The sequence below is a fragment of the Hippocampus guttulatus genome, chromosome 2, assembly GCF_054856545.1.
Source record: "Hippocampus guttulatus isolate MCC_2025c chromosome 2, RoL_Hgut_1.0, whole genome shotgun sequence".
In the NCBI taxonomy this organism is placed as follows: Eukaryota; Metazoa; Chordata; class Actinopteri; order Syngnathiformes; family Syngnathidae; genus Hippocampus; species Hippocampus guttulatus.
The window spans coordinates 17,892,899-17,914,460 of NC_141262.1; the positions used below are offsets into that span (position 1 = coordinate 17,892,899).

Sequence of the window (21,562 nt, forward strand, 5' to 3'; positions counted from 1 at the left end):
TTGAGCAACAGAAGACAAAGAAGAAAATAAGATACAGAAGAAAGAAGAGGAGGCAGAAGCACAAGCAGTCAGAGGTATCCCGTCAAAGTGTAATTTTATTTCCTTCAAGACCAAACACATACTGATAAGGTGGAATGTGAGTCCCTTTCAATCAAATTCAGATTGTCTGTCTCTTAAAGTATTATCCTGGCCGAAATAGAACGATAGCTAATTCGGAAGCAGCTTGAAGCTGGAGCTATTGTTGGACACAAACAGAGGAGTACATGGTTGTCTGGAGTGTCTTGTAAGGCATTTGCAACAATAAAAATGACAAGGACACAATTTTGAAATCACAGTTAATTGTCAGATTAGCCCAATAGCACCATGTTGACTCTCACGCTTCAGTATTGGTCGTAACATCTGATTTGGGGGTGGGAGGGAGGTGGGGGGGGGGGGGTGACATACAAGAGCTCAACGCTTTTGAAAAATTATCGGGATTTTTTTTTCTTGCAATATTGTGATTGAAATTAGTTTTTCAAGGTCCAATTCTCATGCAGTTTTTTTTTAAAACACAAGAAAAAAATGTATCTGTATGAGTATCAGTCTATACGACTAAGGAAAAGTCCCTTTTTGCTTCAGGGCAATTTCTTAGGCATGGGAGAAGTATGCACGCTAGCAAAGGGACCACTTGCCTCGGCAAACTCTCAGCCAAGACAAACAGCACTTTGTGGTGAAAAACTGCTGCACTTCCAGTGTGTTTGCTGCTGCCGAATGTATTGAAACTGTCATTCAGTGGTGACAGCGATGGATCATTAAAAGACAATACTTTATTTCTCATCTCTTCCGGAATTGTTTTCAGTTCCAGTTTTCTCCTGAGTAATGATACATTTGTGTGATGATGGCCAGAAATCTCTTTTGTTCTTTCAGAGCGATTTGAAGTTGAAAGGCAGAATGCACATTTGACACAGGTAGCTGAGGGAGCTACGCTCAGAAATGTTGCAGAGAAATCGCAATGTTCTCCTATAATTAAGCACTTCAACATTTTGAAAGTCAGATGAAATATACAGTATATGATCATGCTTCCCATGCCAGTAACAGACATCGAGCTCCCCTTGATGTTTAGTGTTGGCAGCAACGAATGATGAGTGCGTTAAACTGCATCATTTTCGCTGGGCACATTGCTCTGACAGAAACTTGATTAGCTAAATGTGCTAAGTGGGCTAATGGACACATCAAATTAGAGTCTGCATCGCGCGGCTCTCAACAGAAGAGAGAAAGTAAGGCAGATGATGGACTTACGACTGGGCCCGTGGATTTTGATAGGTTCATTTGGCTTGGCCAGTGAGCCAGAGCAGTGCTGGCACACGCAGTCCTTTCCACTGAATGTCACTCTGTCTCCGATGGGAAAGGGTTTACTGAGGAGGTGAAAACAGACAGAATTTGAACATTAGTAAGTGCATGATTGTGGATCAAGTGCTGGATCTAAGAATATACCAAGAAATAGCAAAGGATTGCTGGCAGACGCTAGAATGAGTGACTTAACCCCTGGTAATAAACCTTAATGGAGTATAATGAAAATAAAAATACATTCAAAATATTGCATAAAGGCATGAATGGCATGAATATGAAGTTAATTCTTGAAACGTGATTAACTAGGCCAATGAGTCCATAATGTCCTTGTGTGTGTGTGTGTGTGTGTGTGTGTGTGTGTGTTTGTATATGTGTGTACGCGTGCGTGTGTGTGTGTGTTTGTATAATAATATGTGTGTATGCGTGCGTGTGTGTGTGAATGTGTATGTGTGTGTGTGTGTGTGTGTGTGTGTGTGTGTGTGTGTGTGTGTGTGTCTGAGACTATAGGGCTGAAATTCAAGAGTGAATTGATTTATTTATTTTTTTACCTTGGCTTCGCAATGAGCTGCTTTGTCAGCAGTGCTTGAACATTTTACGATGTTAACATGTTGCATGTTTTTAACTAGCCACTGAAGTGAAGCTGTTTCTAGTTACACGTCACTTAGAGCCACCCTTTTGATCACTGCCCATGAAAACATTACACAGAAACCTGCTTTCTGATTTCATTATAGGTGAGGAAATGATGACAATCACAGAGGCGGGCATTGGTAGGAAGACTGAGAAGGGCGATGTGATGTGGATGATGATAAAGAGAAGAGAGATGATAACCATAACAATGCAGAGGGCAGGATCGGGGTTGGGACGAATAATGCAGGCGAATTAAGGTGGGACAAAATGTCAAAACCATTTTAGATTCTGTTCATCAGTTGTCACTATGATAAATTATCGTGAAAAGAATTCTGAACAGTGACGAGCGCGTCTGCCTCGGTCATGAAATCTGGGTCAGAATCTCATTTGGAACATCCGTTGAGATGTTGTTGCTACTCTACATCTGTAAAAACATGCTTCGTAGGTTAGTTGAAAGGTTTTCAAACAGTACAGTTCATATCCATAAATGTGAGTGTCAATGGGTTTTGTTTTGTTTTTTTGTATCTACTGTGCACGTGTTCTGTGCTTGACTGGCGACCCAGTCCAGGTTGTACCCAGCCTTACACCCTGATTCAGCCGAGAGTGACTTCACCTCATGTGCAACCCTAATGAGGACAAGAACAAAAGAAAACAGATGCAAGGAAATCCGGTAACCAAGTATGTGGACCTATAAAATCTAGATGATATAAACATAATGGCTTCTTCCTGGGTTAGTGCCGAATCTGTTTTGGAGGGATGAAAACTACAAGTTGGCTCAGCTGAAAACTAATCAACAGGAACATGCAGAATTGGACCCAATTCCTGCTGACAAATTGAATTCAAGCACACTAAGTATAGTTTACCAGTTCATTGTTGAAAGGTTGAATATCAGGATACAGGCAATGAAAACATCACAGTAACAATTAGGCTCGGAAAAAAAACCCTGCAGCTACTGTATATTCATCGCTCTACCACAAGGTGGAGAGTGCCAAGAAAAGAAGAGGTCAAGAAAAGGACTGCAAGCAATGTTACAAAGAGCAGACAGCAGGGAAGATGCGACCCGCCCTCTGGATTCTTGCTGTCTCGTCCGGTATGCTCCAAATACACAGACGTGACTGCTCCTCTGATGGCCTCTGAACACTTGGTGTCCGTTCAAGTTGTAACTTTTCACGCAGGATGAGAAGGAATGTCAAACATTGAAATGGAAAGATGGAAACTGTAACTCTGGTTTGTTCAGAAAGATGTTCGTGATGGACTACTTTTTCTGAAACACTTTTGGAAATGTGGTTCAACGACAGGAAATCACGGTTGCTGATTTTTCATTAAATATACCTGAGAGAAGTAACATCTTTATCTTAAATACAACATTGACCAGCAGCATCATTTCATACGGGGGTGCCAGGTCAAGGAAACATTGAACTCAATCTTATTCTGTTGGTCACATGCGCTCCATCATCCTAACACCAGTTCAAAATGTAAAGTTTCGTACAACTAGGGAAGGTTAATATTTGTTGTCAAAGGCATTCAAATTTAGACCATACTGTTACATTACGACCACCACATACGAGAGCTTGAACCCATTACTTGACTCGTCGGCCAGTCTGCATCAGCATTCAAAGCTTGAAGTCAACTAATCGTGTTTCTGGTCTCCCGTCTTGCAATCAGCCAATTTAGCGACTTACGACTCCTCTGTCGGCTGCTGACGCTGGACTATAGCCTACCGCTGAAACATTGAAATGTCCAGCTGACAAGGCAAAACAATCTTCATACCTCTGCACAAATCTAAGATTATAGAAATAAGATGGTGGTAGATAAGAATACCAATTAGCCTCGATAGCTTTGGCTATTCTGATCCCCACTCGTCTTAAAATATTCATACCGGCGGCATCACGTGACAGGTGGCGAGGAATGAGGATACATTCCATAGGCTTTTGTCAATCGATGGTCGCAACCGCGATCTTGTGTGATGGCGAGCATGTGCACATGTACCTGCAGACGCTACAGACAAAGCACTTGGGGTGGTAAGTCCGTCCCAGAGCGGAGACCACCTCCCCTGTGATGAAGTTGTCGCAACGGTCGCACCGTGTGCCATACAGTCGCTGGTAGTCTGCTGTGCAGATGTACTCGCCCTTCTTCTGGAAGAAGCCTGACCTCGCCAGATCACAGTTACACACTGTGGAAAAATGAATGGAAATGTATGATCATGAGGTACATTAAAAGGTTCCACAAAACATTTTTAAAATCACAGGTGTACCAAGTTAACTTTACATTACTACTGCGGCTTCTCATTTTAACATACTCTACATTTAAAAACGAAGAGCAATCGTTCCGAATTTTTGACCATCTCACAGTATGTTCGTAAACCTCAATAATGGCTTAAGGCGTACCATACACAGATCTTGTTCATATTAAGATACCAAAATTGTGGGCAAATCTTTTTCAAGTTTCGGCCTTCCCCGGATCTCCTTTCTCAATCAATCCATTTTTATTTTATCATGGCTGAAAACGATTTTCTTTCGTTTTCTAAAGCTGCCGCATTTCCCCGTGAAGTCCAGTGCACTTTGAAAAGTGTTGTATCAACTCGTTCTGGAAACGCCCACCACTGGTATAACATTAATTCATAAAAGAATAACATTTAGTTTAGAGCAAACATGAGCGGTTCAAAAAATGGATGGATTGATTTTTCCAATGACCATTCGTTTTTGCCTATCCCTTTCGCATGTCAAATATATTTTCGACACCGTTGCAAAACATGATCCTTTGTGAATGTAATCCCTCCTTTTTATCCACCTGTGTGCTTCTCGTGCATTTGTTTGTCTTGAAAATTCGCTGTGAGAGGTTTTCTCTCAACCAAATGTGCTCTTGAGGAAATATAACAGAAAAGTCACTGTGCACGGCTACAGCATGTGAAGAACCTGACAAAGCCCCAGACCCCAAACCTTTCTCCTCAACAAAAAAATGACACGAGGAAGACTGCTTTGCTTGTGTGGATATGTATGCTTGTGTGCCAAGTGGGCGTTGTCTCGAAATGGTGTACCCGAAGCAGACTTTGGCCTTCAGAATTTTGCCATAGAGCTGTGAATGAATTCCATTGGGGTTAACAGGACAGCAAAAAGGCCTGTTTTGCAGAACAGTGGTCAGAATGGTAACTGGTGTCTGGTTTCTTCCAGTTTCTGTGGTTAACCAACAAAAGGAGTTGATAGATGGTGCACCCTCATACTAGGGTGAAAAAAAAATTGTTACACGTGGCACTGATGAAGATCACATGTGACGTGTATGAAATCCAGACTGTCATATGACAAGACTGTCTCTTATGATAGGACATATTTATCATGATACCATTCATAATAAAATGGTTGTTTCCAACTATTAGTCTTTCAGATTGTGAGCATTACAAACACAGAGATGCTTCTGGTGAACTGGAGCACAGTTCTGGAGGAGACTATGCAAATTGGTAAAATGAGAGACAAACTGAATCTTTCTTTCAAGACAGCCCACAAAACGCCACCGCGACTCCAGCTTAGTGCTAGACTTGCTTTGGGCACAAAAATAGAGCCCTGAGCTTACACAAAAACACACACACACAACAGTAAAATCCCTCAAAGGGGCTCATTTAATCTCAAACTGTTTATGAGAGGAGTGTTATGACTTAATGGTGTAATAAAAGATCAATATGCCCTCACTTAGGAAGAAAACTGTCCTAGCAGCTGCAGAAGGTTGGAAACACATAAATCCATCTTTGACGCTCTGGCAGAGTGCATATGCAGAGGGCGGTTGATGAAATGTGACAGTGTGTATGGTGAGATGTGATGATGGATTTTTATCATTGTGACAGGTCATTGGCATCGAGGGGGAGGTGGCTGGAAAAGTACAGTCGAAGGGTAGAAAGTGGAAAAACGGGAAAGCAGCTCACAAAAATGTGTGTCAACAACATTTTCACAACCGCGGCCTTCAAAATGTCTCCACCACATTTTGATTCCCTCTAACTAGGGCCCTAGCAAAATCTTAATCACAGGCTATCTGATACAGAAGTGGAAAAGGGAAAGAGGCAAAAAAAAAGTGTCTTGAAATGTTTTAAAGACATTTCCCTCCCTTCTGCTTTCCAGTGTGTTATGCAGACTGTCAAATGATCGAATATTCACACTTTGCATCATGCAGTTCATTAGCATACCAACTCACAGCTGGCTCGCGGCATCTGCTCAAACTGGACTGGAGGGTCCGATCTTCTCCGGTTAATCACAATGTTTACTCCATTGATTGGCTGAGGCATTATAAAGAAGTTTCCTCGTCCTTTGCTACCAGAGGAAACAGAAGCTTTCCATGGTTGCCGTAGAGACATATCCCCATCTAAATTATGTTGTGGGTATCAGGCTGGTGGCGCATTTGTGGGCGCAGCTATGGATTGATTATTGAACAGAAATGCTAAAATGAGATGTGATTCTATTTGAACAACACTCAAGTGAAGATATCACATTTTCCTGTGTTTGATCAAGAATGCTCTTAAAGGCAGAATGCTTGTTCAAGGATTTTCGGTTTTGGGGACACTCATAATACCAGGTTTGGCAATTTACCCAGGAGGGATTTGTTTTTAAGGTTCCGGTTGCAGTTGCACTGAAAACAGCTGCACACTGAGGGCTCTATATTCAGGCCCAGAACAAGTCTGATGCAAAGCATCGTCAAAACTGTGCAAAGGGGCGGGTAAACATTGTTTGTTTTCACAGACGCATGCAGCTTGGCACAGTTCAGAAACTGGCAGTTGCGGGTCCATGCAGGAGTTTGAAGCATGCAAAGGACGTTGAAAAGGACCTGATAGTACACGTTGGTGTGTGAGACCGCTGCATAGCTGTTCCGCGGTGTAATAAAGATGGCGTTAGTAATGGTGCATTCAATGAATTGATTTCTAAAGCTATTCATCGCTATTTTTGACAAAACAGATTTATCCACTATCAAAATGATGATTAGCTGCACCCCTGCTTTGATTTATTAATCTTATGTCAACTATTTTTCAATTACTATCTTGGTGTGAGAAAATGAACGGCACGAGAGCTACATTTTGCTGCTGAGTTTGACTGATGGACGCAAGATGAAAATAACTGGCTAACTTAGCTTGTAGCAGACGCGTGCACATTTTCAGCATGACGTCTCTGATCCACTGGAGAAAGGACACTTTGATCCTCTCCTCTTTCATCTATAACTGCGCCAGACAACAAAGTGTATGCAGAAAAGTGGTGAAGATTGCATGACTGTTTGTGTCCTATGTGTTGTGTTGTGTTATTTTTGTTATTTTGACTTCAAAATGGCGCCGCGAGAGTGGCTGCCTTTCCAGCAGCTCCTATATTTTGTTGTTCTACTTCTTCCTTTCATAACTTAGCTGCTGTGAATTGGGAATTTCTCCATTGCGAGACTAATAAAGGTTTTCTTATTTTATCTTAAATTTTATTGGAAAGAACCTTCATAATTAAAAGCTGAAGAGAACACGAGGAGGTAATTTGGGGTTTGTAAATATCTGTTTGTAACAGGATGCCACGACTACTTTTAGACATGTATTAGAGTGTATCCTTGGACTATAGCAGCATTTTAATTCCACAGACCACTGCATGTTCAAATACACAGTAAAAGGACTATTCTTCAACAACTTTCAAAAAGTTTGATTTCAGAAAGTCAAAATTCATTCTTGACCCAAAAGCAAAACTTCCAAGTCCTTCCACGTTTTTGCTGCCAGAAGTGTGGGTGGAGTTGGATCAGAACCTAAAGTTTCTGCCCCTGCAGAGGCATGGCTTGAGTTGGCTCAAGGAAGAAAGGCTTTGGTTAAAGCTGCACATGGTAGCAACATACACCCATAAAATCAGCAGTCAAATGAAACGATAAAAAATAAAAATTTAAGTGAATCTTTTCTGGTCTCTTTCACTGTCCTGCGAACGCCTCAAGGCTTTTGAATGACTTCGTGGCTACCCGGTGAATATATACACAATAAGACCTTTTGAAGAGATGAATATATATTATACTACATTACCAAACATAATCAGATTTAGCCACGATTGGCTTCCAAAATTAATTTAGCAACATTTTAAATCCATCAAAGACTTAATTAAATGCATTCTGCTCAATTTCTGCTCAATCCCTGAGTGGATTGCTGATGCAGAGAAGCCAAGACGAGCCTTTTGACTTCATGTTTCTTGTTTCTGGCAAACCAAGGACTTGTGAGAGATCATGGGCCTAGTGATTGGAGGTTAATACAGTCTGGTGTCAGGAGCTGTGGTCATTAGAACTACACTGATTAGACGCCAATGGGGGGTCTGGGTGATTGGGTATTTATCTGCTGCCAACAGATGCAATTAAAATTCCCATCTCAAGTCAGCCCAGGATACAAACCTAGAATAGTCCAGACACCTTCCCTCTCTCTTCTTGTGTCTCAGCTTTAAGGTTTCTGCTTTAAAATATTATAGGGTGACCACGAGGCTTCTGCGGACACACTGTTGCTTTCATTTTGAAAACGTATACATGAGACACATAATATACCTGGCCAAAAGGTGGTTGCAATTAAGACAATACAATCTCCTCATAGCATCACACAAATCACATGCTGAACACAGTAGCAACTGAGATTTTGGCCAGAATGGCAAATGGTGCAAGTTATCAAAGCAAGTAATGCTGTTCAGAGTGTGGTCATGATGGGGCAGCATTCAATAGGTCACTGGAAAATGAGGATATGTCTCCTCTGGAAGAATTTCTTGGTCGATGCTTTCATACTAATACTGTCAAATGTAGCCCAAAAGGATTGACAAAGATGATGTCAACAAAGCCAGCCGGTGGAGGCTGAAAGCGAAATTCAAGAGCAGTTACTTCGCAGTGGTCCTTGGCTGGAGACAGATGGGTGCTCACTGGAGTCTCTTCAAGCCAATCAGGATGCTGAGGACGTCTGTGGGCTGATGAGTGCTTCATTAAATAGTGAATAAGGATGAATGGAAACAGGGAAAAGATTAAAAATGAAATTGCAAGGAATGTGGAACCACTTCCGAATGCATCCGGAGATGAAGGTTGTGGATATTGTCTGACACAGGAGGATATTTTTTGCTCGGAGACACCAACAATTTAACACTAACATACGCACACATTTAAAGACTAAAAGCGAGGTGATATTGGGTGAAAATCCTTCAGTACAGTCATGTTGGACGTGAACAAGCAGAGAATTAATCCCTGTCAAGTATCGTGCATCGTGGAGAGCCGTTGGGGAGAAGTCCCATTGCCTCCCGCACTCGCTTCTCTCCCTAGCAACCAGGCTTTGGCGTGGTGATTGGACTAGCGTACCAGTGGTTGCTATAGCTACAGGAAGCGACCCAACCATGTAACCCCCCCACTTTTAACTCTGTTTCTCTTTCTTTTTTTTCTTCATAACCTCTCTTTGTCTTTTCATTGCTGTATATCTCAGCTAAGGCTGGTATATGCTGAATCTGACAACAGATAGCGGCACGGCGACATGATGAGAGAAGATGTTATGAATGCAAAGGATGAGTGATGGGATTAATGGTATCTTAAAGGGGGTATTACGTACTGAAACGTGTTGAAAAGAGCTTCTAAAATGATGCAATGAAAGAGGTGCAGGAGATCCCTAGTATTTATCAAACCTGACTGATAACTCCTTTCCCCTTCATTAAAAAAAAAAAGTGATGTTTTGTAAATATTTTTTGTGCATTGGTTGCGCTGTAAATGGATGACTGTTTTGCTTTTGCATTCATGTCTATTTATTTGCATCTACATTTGTTTAAAAAAAGGCACTCAACCCAGAAATCAGAAAGAAACCACAAGGGAGCGAGAGGGGGAGAAAAGAAACCACGCTCGAACTATCCTCATTTTGAGGATAATTTGAGTTAGGCAAAAAACTCCTGCACAAGCATATGACAGTTACAACAGTTACAATGAATAAACTATAAATGTTCATGTCATCTAGAAACCCTGCTGCTAAACTGAGAGGTGGTAAGAGACTCACAAACTACACACATAAACTGATTCCTGATTTGAGCTGATGCAATTCTTCAGACATCAGAGTGGTAGCCAGTTAGCCTGGAAATCCAGACTCATCTTGGTAAGAGCGATTGAGTCCGGTGGGTAGTCGTATGAAAGGCATTTCTAACGTGGAGCAAACCTGAGCAAACAGACATTGGAATGAACCAATTAGCAAATAGCGGACGTGACTTGTGGAAGTCTTGTAAGCACTTCTTTTGAAATAAACGCTTGCACTGCTGTCAGTTGTTGGGGTTTTAATGACTCTGTGTGTTTCTGGTCAATTAGAACTGAGTTTAACGTTGAATGAAACAAGCCCGCGACTCTCCCGCGCGCCATTGTGAATGTTATGATGATGCACTTCCACTGCCGAAGAGTGATGTGGTTCACAAAGAATACATCGCAGCAAATAAACTATCTTGACCGTACAACCCATTTCTTACATGTGAAAAGAAAGTGGGTACGGCTTGTGAGCCTCATAGCCAGAAGGGAACCTGGTGACCCCTCGTGGTAGGGTGGGAGGTGTGTCATCACAAGGTTCATGGCATGACCTTTGGGGTCTGGCCTACTCTTTTTCCTTATCTCCGTCTCTCCTCTCAGGCCCACCCGCCTGTCTTCTTTTCCAGCTGTTGCGGGTCACTGGCTTGCCCGTTGCAAGCTGTTGCCCTCCCGGATGGTGACTGACTTCTGTATCAGGGCACGTTTGCGGATGGGGGCCTCTGGCTCTCCTGGGGCTGTTCTGGGCACCTATGTGGAGCTGGCAGACCATCATACGTCCCTGGGCATTGGTGCTGTCCTCTTGACCCTGTACTCACGCAGTAGGCACTTCACCGTGGTCCGAGCTTCCCTTTTGGATGGGAAAGGCCAAGTCTGCATGTCTCATGGTGTTGGCACAGCAACTTCAAACACCAGATGACTTTCATGCATGTATGCATGACTATGTTAATTTAATAATATCCGTAGTCAGGCCTAAAGGATCTACAGTAGTTGCTTGAAAGCTTCTTTCCCTCTTTCCATTAACTCCCGAGGCAGTTGACTCAAATTTTCCTTTGTGGCATTTTGCACATGTTTGCAAGTTTTGCACATGACTTTTGCATATCCCTGTGTGACAGTATTTCAATATTGATTTTTGTAGCTTCATCTCAATACATATTTGCATAAATATTGTTGATCATCAACATTCCACACCAATGGACACTTTACAGTGATCAAGGACTTTCTGTATTATTGCATATTTGTCATATCTTAATTACCGTATTTTCCGCACTACAGGGCGCACCAATTCTATATGCCCCCCACCCCCACAGAATTTATATTGTGATTTCATCATTTGTGAATACACAACAAAGGAATAAATAACTACGACTGACATCTGATCGTACTGTTGGAGCTACGATCAAGGAAATGCCAATGCATTTTTCGGAGGCGGTCATGAACGCCTCTCGAGTTGACCGGAAGAAAAGAAGGCACGGAGACGGACAAAGACACACCTGTATTTGTTGAAAAAAGGAGAGCTGTGGTTGTGGTTTTATTTGTTTATTTTTTAACGCAGACTTTATGAATGGTTTTCACAGTCTCAACAAATACAGGTACTGTACGTCTTTGTACAGTACCTGTACAGCAAATAAACTATCTTGTATTGCTTGATTTTCTGTTTTGATGCATTATTTTCAATTTTCATAGTTTCATTTAAGTACAGTAAGAGTTAATTTACGTTTTTCAGAGGCAGTCATGAACGCCTCTCAAGTTGAACGGACGCCTCTCGAATTGAATGGAAGGAGCGTCGCACCATCTCGTGGAGGCATTATAGATTGCGCCTTACAATGCGAAGCGTCCAATGGATGAAAAAAATTTACAAAATAGCCATTCATTGAAGGTGCGCCTCATAATCCAGTGCGTCTTTTAGTGCGGAAAATACGGTACCACAACTATGAATCGCTTGAAATTGTGCAACGATGCTGTGCTTCATCTGCACCGTCAACTTGGGTTGGGTGATAATTCACGATGAATACATGATTGAAATCAATACAAATGCTTTCGATTAAAATGACCCCAAAAAATGAATAAAAATCTCGACAAAAGGTGTGTTGGAGTAGTGAGAGGTCTAAAACAGGCATCATATGGCTGTCGAGGAACTGGCATTCCCTATGAGATTAAACAGGCTGATAAGGGTAGTTCCGTAGTTGTTATGAACACAAGTGATGATGTGAAAGAAGCTATGAGACAATTAAGCACTACCACCTTCGATTAGATGTTGCCTTGTAATCCCACTGAAAGACTTATCAATGAAAGAAATTTCATCTTGAATTAGGCACTTGACAACAAATGGACCACTGAGAAACAGTTTGACTTCTTGAAGAATGATTGACCCACTGTTCTCGTACGATATCTGTTACTGAAGATTCACAAGTCTTAAACCAATCCACTCTTATTTGTAGCACTGAGTCTCTTGTAGAACCTCTGAGTCAGTTTGTTGATATCTTGCATCAGATACATTGTAAAAACACCTCATGTGGCAGACACTAGGGATGTCATAAGACAGTTAAGAGACATCGACTTACCAAAAAGATGCTTTTCTTGTTAGCTTTCATGTGTGAAAGTTTATACACTAACATCCCCCAAGAAGGTGGGGTTGAAGCCATGTATCGTTATCCCTCACATGTTGAACATGCTCTTGCAGAATTCCTTATGAAACTCAACAAATGTATATTAAAATCAAGCTACTCCACGTTGAACAAATCCTATTTGCAGTGCATGGGCTCTCCCTTTGCACCGAATTATGCAGACCTCCATATGGGGTTATCGTACATTTTTAGTCCTAACGACCCATTTCAACACAATGCAGCATTTTTTAAGAGATACAATGATGACATTCTGTGTGTGTTTATTGGCTCAGAAAAATCATTATCCCAGTCCAGGGATTGTCTTAAAAATACCTTTGCAGCACAACACAAATCGGACACACTTTTAATTTAAGATTTAATCATTTTTGTCAATAAAGAAAGAACTCTGGACACGACTATTTTCTGCAAGGAAACTGATAGGACCGCTGCCTTCCTTGGAAACAGTCATAACCCTAACATCCCATATGGACAGACAAAGGAGGATTTGTAATAGGGAACGTTTTTGACTCTGAGGCCCGAGTTATGACAAAGAGATTCACCCAAACCGGCTGCAGAAGAGAAACTTTGGAGGTGGCATACAGCCGAGGCAGATATAAGAATATAGATAGTCTGGTAACCCCTACAATAGCACACAAAAGAGAAATGTGTCACTTTTATATCTGATTATAGCCATGTTAGTCTCACTGAGTCGATTTTAAAAGAGGCAAGCACCTTTGAGGTTCTGTGGTGTCTTCCATGTAAAAAGAGACTAAACTCTTAGTAACAACTGGTTGGCCGAAGACATCCATGGTAATTATAGAAGTGGCAGATGCACCTATTATGCTCACTAAAGTATACTGTACAGTCACTCACAGACAGGCAAAAAATGTCACATAATAAACGCTGACCTCCTCTTATTCTCTTATTATAGCTCCAAGAGGTAGTAAACATATTTACACTGTTTTTAAATGTTGATATAAATAAAACGTGGAGCCCCCTTTGTATTGTACACTGTTCGATTTTCTATTCTCTTGTGTATTTTGTAATTTTGACACTGCTGTATGTCGATTGGCTTTGCTAGAACTGACAGTCTCCCAGCTCTCACTCGTCTATTAATTACAGCAGCTGCCGATATAAAAGGCTGGCAGCAGAGCCAACACATTAATAGCCTGATGAAGCCCAGAGAGGCGAAATATTTTGTATGTTGAATAAATTAGCTCACCTTCAAACTGTGTGTGGCGGAGCCCTCCTTATACGTGTTTACATACACATACCTGTATATAAGTCTTTAATATTATGATGGCGATACACAAACCTTCAAACCAAGTAACAGATTGTAGATCCATTAGTTGTCTTAAATGAAAAGTGATCTGAAGTCAAAGAAATTAGATTTTTTTTCCCCTCATAGCCACACCAGTCATCTGATCTCAAGCCTATAAGAAGACACTTTATACTTGCCGAAGGCAAAAAATGAAGGCAGCAAGATCAACAAACAAGCCACAATTGAAAGTAAATGAGGTGAAGGCCTGGTAAAGCATCACCACAGGGAGAAAATTGTGTTATGTCCAAAGGCTCCAAGGAATGTCATCACTATCACAAAATAGTCAATTATGGCTGTATATTACAATTATCTGCGGTTGACTGACAGCCAGCTAAGGCTTAACCCCACCTTTTGTACCACAGTCAGTTGGGATAGCATCTAGCTATGTGTTTGTCCACAGACACTGGAGTAAAATGGAGGAGATGAATTATAAGTATGTGTTTTTAAACAGACTTTTGAGACATTTGAAATGGAGGAATGGTGCTGAATTTGAATTCCTATCACTACTTTAATCACATCTCAATTGTATAAAGGCAAACTCCTTTTCCAAAACACAGTTGTCCAAGTGCTGCCTTGAGTCTAGACACTGCGGTAACAATTATTCAACAGGGCACAGTCAGCCCTTTTGAACATGCATCAGACTGGAATATCTAGAAAGTGGGAGGGAGGACAAAAGAAACTGGAAATATCTGTCATCGTTTGAGAAGTGACAACAATGTAACAGAGGCCAACATTATTGTTGAAGGTCACGCAATGATTTTTGAGGACAAAAAAAGAAAAAAAAATCAAAGAAAAAAATAAAATGATTCAACACACCCATTTCCGATGTTCATAAATAGAACTGACCGAGAAGGCAATTATCTGTTGACACAGGATTGTCACCCAGGTGAGATGGCATTTGCCACACACACACACCCAGCATGACAATGTCATCCTGTCCCATGATGAGAAATTGATTTCATGGTTGAGTGGCAGTCAGCACGAAGGACAAAGTGAAATAGTCAAGATTTTCTTTCTTTCTTTTTTTAAAGGGAGAGGAGAAGAGACGGAGAGGTGGCTAAGCAAGTGAGCAACGGTAGCAAAATGTAACCTTAAAGCACATATGTCAAAGTCAAGGCCAAATCTGGCCCTCCACATCATTTTATGTGGCCCGTGAAAGCAAATCAACCATGTCAAGTGCCATGATGCCTGTTCAAGTCTGAACCAAAATTTCAAATTGTCATATGTAATCAAATACCAATACCAGTAATCAAAAACAATAACAGTCATTATTCTTGACTGATTTTAAAACTAGTTATTCTTCAATTTGTTGTGAGCTGTGTATGTAATATGTGGAGGGGATTAAACATTTATATGGTTTCCCAAAATTCATAACGACCCTCCAAGGGGGACCGGACCGTAAGTACAATGTGGCCCGTGACAAAAATCAGTTTGACACCCCTGCCTTAAAGGAAGCTTGTTCATTAGCAGCTATAGAAAAACATAGCGACCTAACCAAAACAGACTGTACCAGCAACAAGCATGAAGTCATAGATGGAGTTTAGAAAGTTCAAAAGAACACAAAGCACATTTGTGTGTGAGGAGGAGTCAGACACTGAACAAAAAAAATCTGCGGAAAACTGCTGGCTGAGCAGAGGCCCGCATAGGAGAGCACATTATAGGACGGGATGTGGAATTGTCTGGCCACACAATAATGCCCCATTACCTCACTTGGACGGGGAGAGAGCTCTCTGAAACATGAGAGGGCTGTTTGATGTCCATCCGTGAAGGTTTTCTCTTACTTGAGCAAAGTGAAGCAATGAGGACTAGACAATGGCAGAAGAGTGGGAGAAATACAGTATAAACCTACTTGATAGTAAACCGAAGTTATGATGTAATGTTTCGGCGACACAAACAACCCTACCCCCACCCTCTTCTTTTCTCTGCTGTCTTCCTCTGTTCACCACCCCTTTTTTTTCCCTCTGGGGCACAAATAGTGCCTTGTGATTGGTTAATAGCACCATAGAGATGCTGAGAATATCCACCAACCAGGGCACGGGTGCCCCATCAGACCGTTACCATGGCAACCCTTAACAACCACAGTGATAGTGCATGTGTGTGCTGAAATGCATGCACAAATACACATATGGCCTCATGTACAACAAACCATAATAGTGCGCGCGCGTGTGTGTGTGTGTGCGGGTGCGCATGTGCGTGCGTCTGTGTGTTTCTGAGACAAGTACATGTAAGGAACGTGTTATACCTAGCCCTCAGTGTTTTCATGCAGTGTAGAATGACATAATGCTATTAACATACACAAACTTCACAAACTGTGAGACGATTTGAACAATATGCTTTCTGGAGTACACATCTATATTTGCTGCACCCCTAACAAATTTATGAGCGCAAACACAAAGACAGAGAAACAAATGGATGAACAGATGGTGTGAAAAAACAGTACGCGAGCAGGGGTAAAAAGCGTTCTGAAAATCGGAAATGTGATGGTGCCAAACGTTATCTCCGATAATACAAGAGGTATCAAAATGTATCAATTGTTCGACAACTAATAAACAATCGAATGATTATAAAATATGAAATAAACCATTTGAATGATTGTGTAATTGTTTAGAGCCCTTATTTAACTTCAAATTGTCCAAATCTTCTGATTTCAGTGTCTCAAAGGTAATTCTTTTCAGATTTCTGTCGTGCTTCACGAAAGCAGACAGATTATCATTTGTGCTCTATCAAAATACAGTCTCTATTAGTTTTAAGTTTGAAAAGCAATGACCGAACCAGTAACTGAATCAGTTTCAAAAAGGTTGCCGAGTTCAATGTCAATCCCTCTTATCTGATATTGCTTAACTGTTGATTCATCTGAAAACTCATTTTTGTTCTTTAGCTTTTGACTCACACTCAGGCTTCATTTTTAGTTTTACTGTTTTTATGCGTTCTACTCTCTTTGTTATTAATTTATTGTTTTATTGATTGTTGTGGTATGAATTATTTTGTAGCGGTGGTTGTTATAAAGTGCAGTAGACTAATCAATTCTAAAATAATTTAATCGTGACAACCACACGACTGACACTGATCCTTAACACTGACTGACTTTCCAATGTTTGTGCACTTAAGGCAAATATGAACTTTTTATCCTGATAAATGTATGAATCACTGTATTGTCTGCTCTTTCAATGTGACACATCCGAGCAACCGGTGACAACCTGTTTATCTATGGCGTAATGTTAACATTTGGTTGAACGGCTTCTCACCACTTTGTACATTTTGTTCCGATGAAGAGTAAAAATTCTTCCACCACCATGGGTGGGGACCAAGCATCATTATTTTAATGAATCAAATGCTGTCCTGCTTAGATGAGAATATATTTTCTCTGCACTTGATTATTCATGCATTCCAACTGATGCACACAGATCAAAATCATTTCGCTTAAGGCAATGGGATAACATGTTATTATGACATCTGAAGCCTTCTTCCTGCTTTCCAATTTTACAACGTACTGTACGATGATAATCATGTGCTAATATATCGTGGGTTTATATTTTTAATGCTACATCGGTCTAATATTTGTAGTTTATGTATTATTTTAAAACAATGATGGGACAATTAACCTTGTTCCTAAGGCATCTGAATTTTATTGTATTGTGTATGTGTATGTCATTGCGACATCTCTATTGCAGGGCTTTTCCTCAGTGGTAGCATGGAAAAATCTGGGCAACAATGTCATTAGACAGCAGCATACAACAGGGGAAATCCCTTCTGAGTTGACTGAACTATTACAAGCTTCCTTAGCAGCAGTCTAAGAACCCCGCAGGGCAACTCTGATCCGCTCCAATCCTCACTGTGGGCTAATAGTAGCACTCAGCATGGGGACTAAAATGGATTAGCAAGAAGATTCGCTATTCTAAACAGTCGATGCAGGTTGTTTGCAGAAAAAGTAAGGATGTGACTCAGTTCTTGTTTCTGGTGTCTGGTCTGCCTTGAATTAGCAACAATTGCTGCAAAATTCCTAACTCCGAGTTGTCATGGTGCAGGTCTTACCTGTGCAGGTGAAACACTTGACATGAAAGTGGGTCTCTTGAACTCGAACCACCTCTCCTTTGCACAATTCTCGACACCGTTGACACCGAATTGGCCCACTACTTGGCTCGCCTCCCATTGAGCCTCGGCGATACGCTGTGGTGGACAGAGAGCAGGCACAGTGTTGAAACATGATAGTTTTTTTTTACCAGACCAAAAATTGTTTTAAAGGTAAGAATTAAGTTTGAATAAATTGTTGGTTTACTACGATACATGCGCAAGTGCATAAAATTGAACCGAATCAAATCGTTCTACTTTGAAATATTGTATATCGACATACGTATTGAATCGTCTTTTCGGAGAGCCATAGCTTTGCAGATTTACATACAGTACTGGCAAGGTCATTCAAATGTAAGTAAAATGACAACAAAAGGTCCATTGAACCAGACCCTCTCCAACTGAGCCGTACCAGATCGTAATCCCACTGAGTCGAACTGAATCGAATCATTCCACTTACAAATCGAACTGTCCTTGAATCTTTTTGTAACGATTACATTTTGGTTTCCTAAAATGAAAACCGATTTTCCAATTCAAATCGTTTTTTTTTTTGTTACACCCCTACTAATAGTGTTTATCCTGAAGAGGGTCGCGGTTGTTGGAGGCTATCCCAGCTGACTATGGGCGATTGACGCACTACACTATGAACTGGTCGGTAGTCAGTCACAGGGCACATATAGAGGCAAACAACAATCCACAGCGACATCCACGCCGTCACTGAGTGCAAACTGATCCCATGCTGCCCGCACACAAGTCAGGCGAGTGTACCATGACACAATCAGCGACTAGTGCATTATAAAAGAGTCCCATTGTATTCACATAAAGCACATGAATCAACAGCTGCAGTCATGCTTGCTCATTTGGCTCTTCATCTTCCTCAAGGAGCATCCGAGTGGATCGACAAGGGTGGAGAGGTATAATGGCAGGATAACCATCTGGTCTAGCTTGTCACCTAAATAGCTGACTGAAGGACTTTGCTGCTTCAGTGGTGGCAGCACATGGGCTGGCGCGCTCAAGCTACTGATTCCATTTCACTGGAGGATTCTCGAAGGGTTCGCAGTACTTAAGATGTCTAAGAGCCTTGCATGCCTCATATCCTGTGTGCTGTGAGCTGGATGATGCTATGTGCATCTATGTAGGGCATGTCTCTGCATACTCTCATGGACTGGAGGCAGAATGTATACATGACTGTATGACTGTCGATTTTTACCTTCCTGTTCACATCCAACGAGTGGGCATTGGAAATATGCAAGCTTGATTCCGTCCTACTCTCTGTCTCCCACAGACTAGACACTGTTAATTCATTGCCCCCCCCCCCCCCCTTCCCACAATGCTGGTCATGCCAATGGAATCCACTACTCCATCAGATACTTTGGACTGAATAATAATTATTCAGTTTATTATTATTATTAACTGCCATTAATAATAATAATAATGACTCTTCCTAGTAGATGTTTTTGTATGTGTTCGGAAGAGAGAGAGAGAGAGAGAGAGAGAGAGAGAGAGAGGTAGACAGGACTGCATATTGTTCATCATAAAACCAGAAGGAACAGCAGTCATCCCATCAGGTTAGAAAAAGCAATAACGGGAACATCCAGTAGCTTGTTCCACATCCTACTCTATAGGCAGAGATTTATTTAGAACATTGACCTTCCAAATTTTTGCCGATACAAACAGGCAAGTCGGGAATATTCTCAGCTCTCAACACACAGAAAAAGTTCCAACCAAAAAAATGAAGTCATCATGGCTTGAATGGTTGGTTCAGTTGGAATTATTTCACCTGACGTGCCCGATTTAGCTTACCGTAGTTAATTAAATGAAAGAAATGCTTGACTGACTTTTATAGTAATGCAAAAAACGTCTACGATATACCACAATATATTTTCCTGCTGAGCCTGTATCACCGACACCAGATCCGTAACACAGAACGGGTGATCTGGAGCAAAAACTAGCGGCTTCACCTACCACATCACGCTTCCTCTGACGTTCGTTTCACGCAGCTGGCTGCAGGTGACAACACAGTTGACAAATGATAAGAAAAAGAGAGCCCACACATTCAATGACCTCAAGAACCACAGAATTACGACATTCTATCCAATTATGTAAGTGGATTCATTGCCATTCAGCCCATTCGAGCAATCCATCCTTTCCCCGTGACGGTGTGGTGAGTCATTCCTTTCACGATAGGCGCCCAGCAACAGGTGTAATCCCAGACTAAATCATTGGCAAATGCCCAAGGAGAATCCCGCCTGGAGTTGACAGGTGATAAGAACAGGGCCTTGGTCAGTGAGGCAGACAGCATCCCCAGAGACCAAGAGATTGCTACTATTTCTGCCTTGGACATGACAGTCACGGCAAAGAGTATGCTTGGAACATGGCCGCAAGGGATGCTGGGAAATTGTTGGTGATGGGGAAGGAAGAGATAACAATCACTAAAGAAAAGCAGTCTGATGACCTTGTGGGGTTGTGTAGCAAAAGTGCAAGTAAAATGAATACATGCATGTAAACTGCATATATATCTTTATTGTTTTAAAGCCAGGCATGATGCTGTATATAATTTGATGTAATATATAATATTCAATTATATGATTTGAGTACACGAGACTGGAAGGAGTCCGTTTAGAAAGGGAGAAAGGCTGGTGTTGTGTAGTTAAAGCTTTTTGCAAAATGTCACAAAACCAGTTTAGGATTTTGGTTACACAACGGTGACCACACCTTTTGCCGTTCCTTTAATCCGTCTAATGATTCTAATGAATAATGAATCCTTACTGAAACTTTGTGTCTCTCTTGTTGCATCTCTTTTTGCAAAACCTCCTTTCGATTCAAACAAGATGCCTAGAGAAATCGCGTGTTGAGACAGTCGCATGATTAAAGGTCAACGAATATGCCGACCTGTGAATCTAATCTGGTTAACATTCACACATGTTGCTCACGAGAGTTAATTCACCTGAGCAGGTCTCTTTGAGAATAAGTAATCTTTGTCATTGTGAGATTTTCATGATCAAGCCGTGGTCGACAGTGGCAAATGATCAAATCTCCAGCCTCACCTCACCCTGCCGTTATCATCCTTGAACTGAGCCAAGACCTTGCAGAGGAGCATTCATCAAAGTGATGACTGCCCAGTCAGTATCACTCCTAACATTCTGCTTCAATGCCACTGGAGAGCAAAAGGTTACACCGCCACTGACAATGTGAATGATCACGCATCTGACCAGAGGCCAGGGTCATGGACAAAAGGGGAAACGTCATACAATTGTTTATCTTACCTGTTGAGTCCAGTATTAGTCTATTTCGGAGGGCCCAATCAAAGTTCTATTTTACATTCCCTGCAATCCTCTATATATTAAAAGATAAAAACTGACTACACTTCCCAAAGCTAGACAGTAACCATAATAAATTTCACGTACTATTATCATGTTTCTTAACAATATGAGCTAAGCTGAGTAACGTTTTTATTCAAATTTACTTTAATTTAAAATGATAATGATACAACATTGACATCTTTATTAAATGGTCATTTATCAAAGACAGCTTTAATAATTCAGCGCATGACGATGTGAAATAAGGATTTTGACATTTGACAAAGTTATCGCTATTCTGTTTTTAAAAAGCT

The 21,562-nt window shown here is 41.2% G+C and overlaps 1 protein-coding gene across 6 annotated transcripts in view; it reads right to left on the minus strand.

The window, feature by feature from the left end:
* The window catches only part of ablim3 (actin binding LIM protein family, member 3), a 41,234-nt gene that overhangs the window by 16,701 nt on the left and 2,971 nt on the right, over window positions 1–21,562 (minus strand). For 5 of the 6 annotated variants that reach the window (XR_015097617.1, XM_086100040.1, XM_086100002.1 and 2 more), the window contains 3 exons: window positions 17,914–18,048; window positions 3,946–4,129; window positions 1,279–1,394 (listed from right to left, as the gene is read on the minus strand). Coding sequence is in view for 5 of the 6 variants with exons in the window: in XM_086100040.1 (XP_085956166.1) it covers window positions 1,279–1,394; window positions 3,946–4,129; window positions 17,914–18,048 (435 nt within the window). In the remaining variant the exon portion in view is untranslated. Of the gene's footprint in view, window positions 1–1,278; window positions 1,395–3,945; window positions 4,130–17,913; window positions 18,049–19,914; window positions 19,954–21,562 lie in introns of all 6 variants that reach the window. The other variant, XM_086100014.1, reaches the window with a different exon arrangement.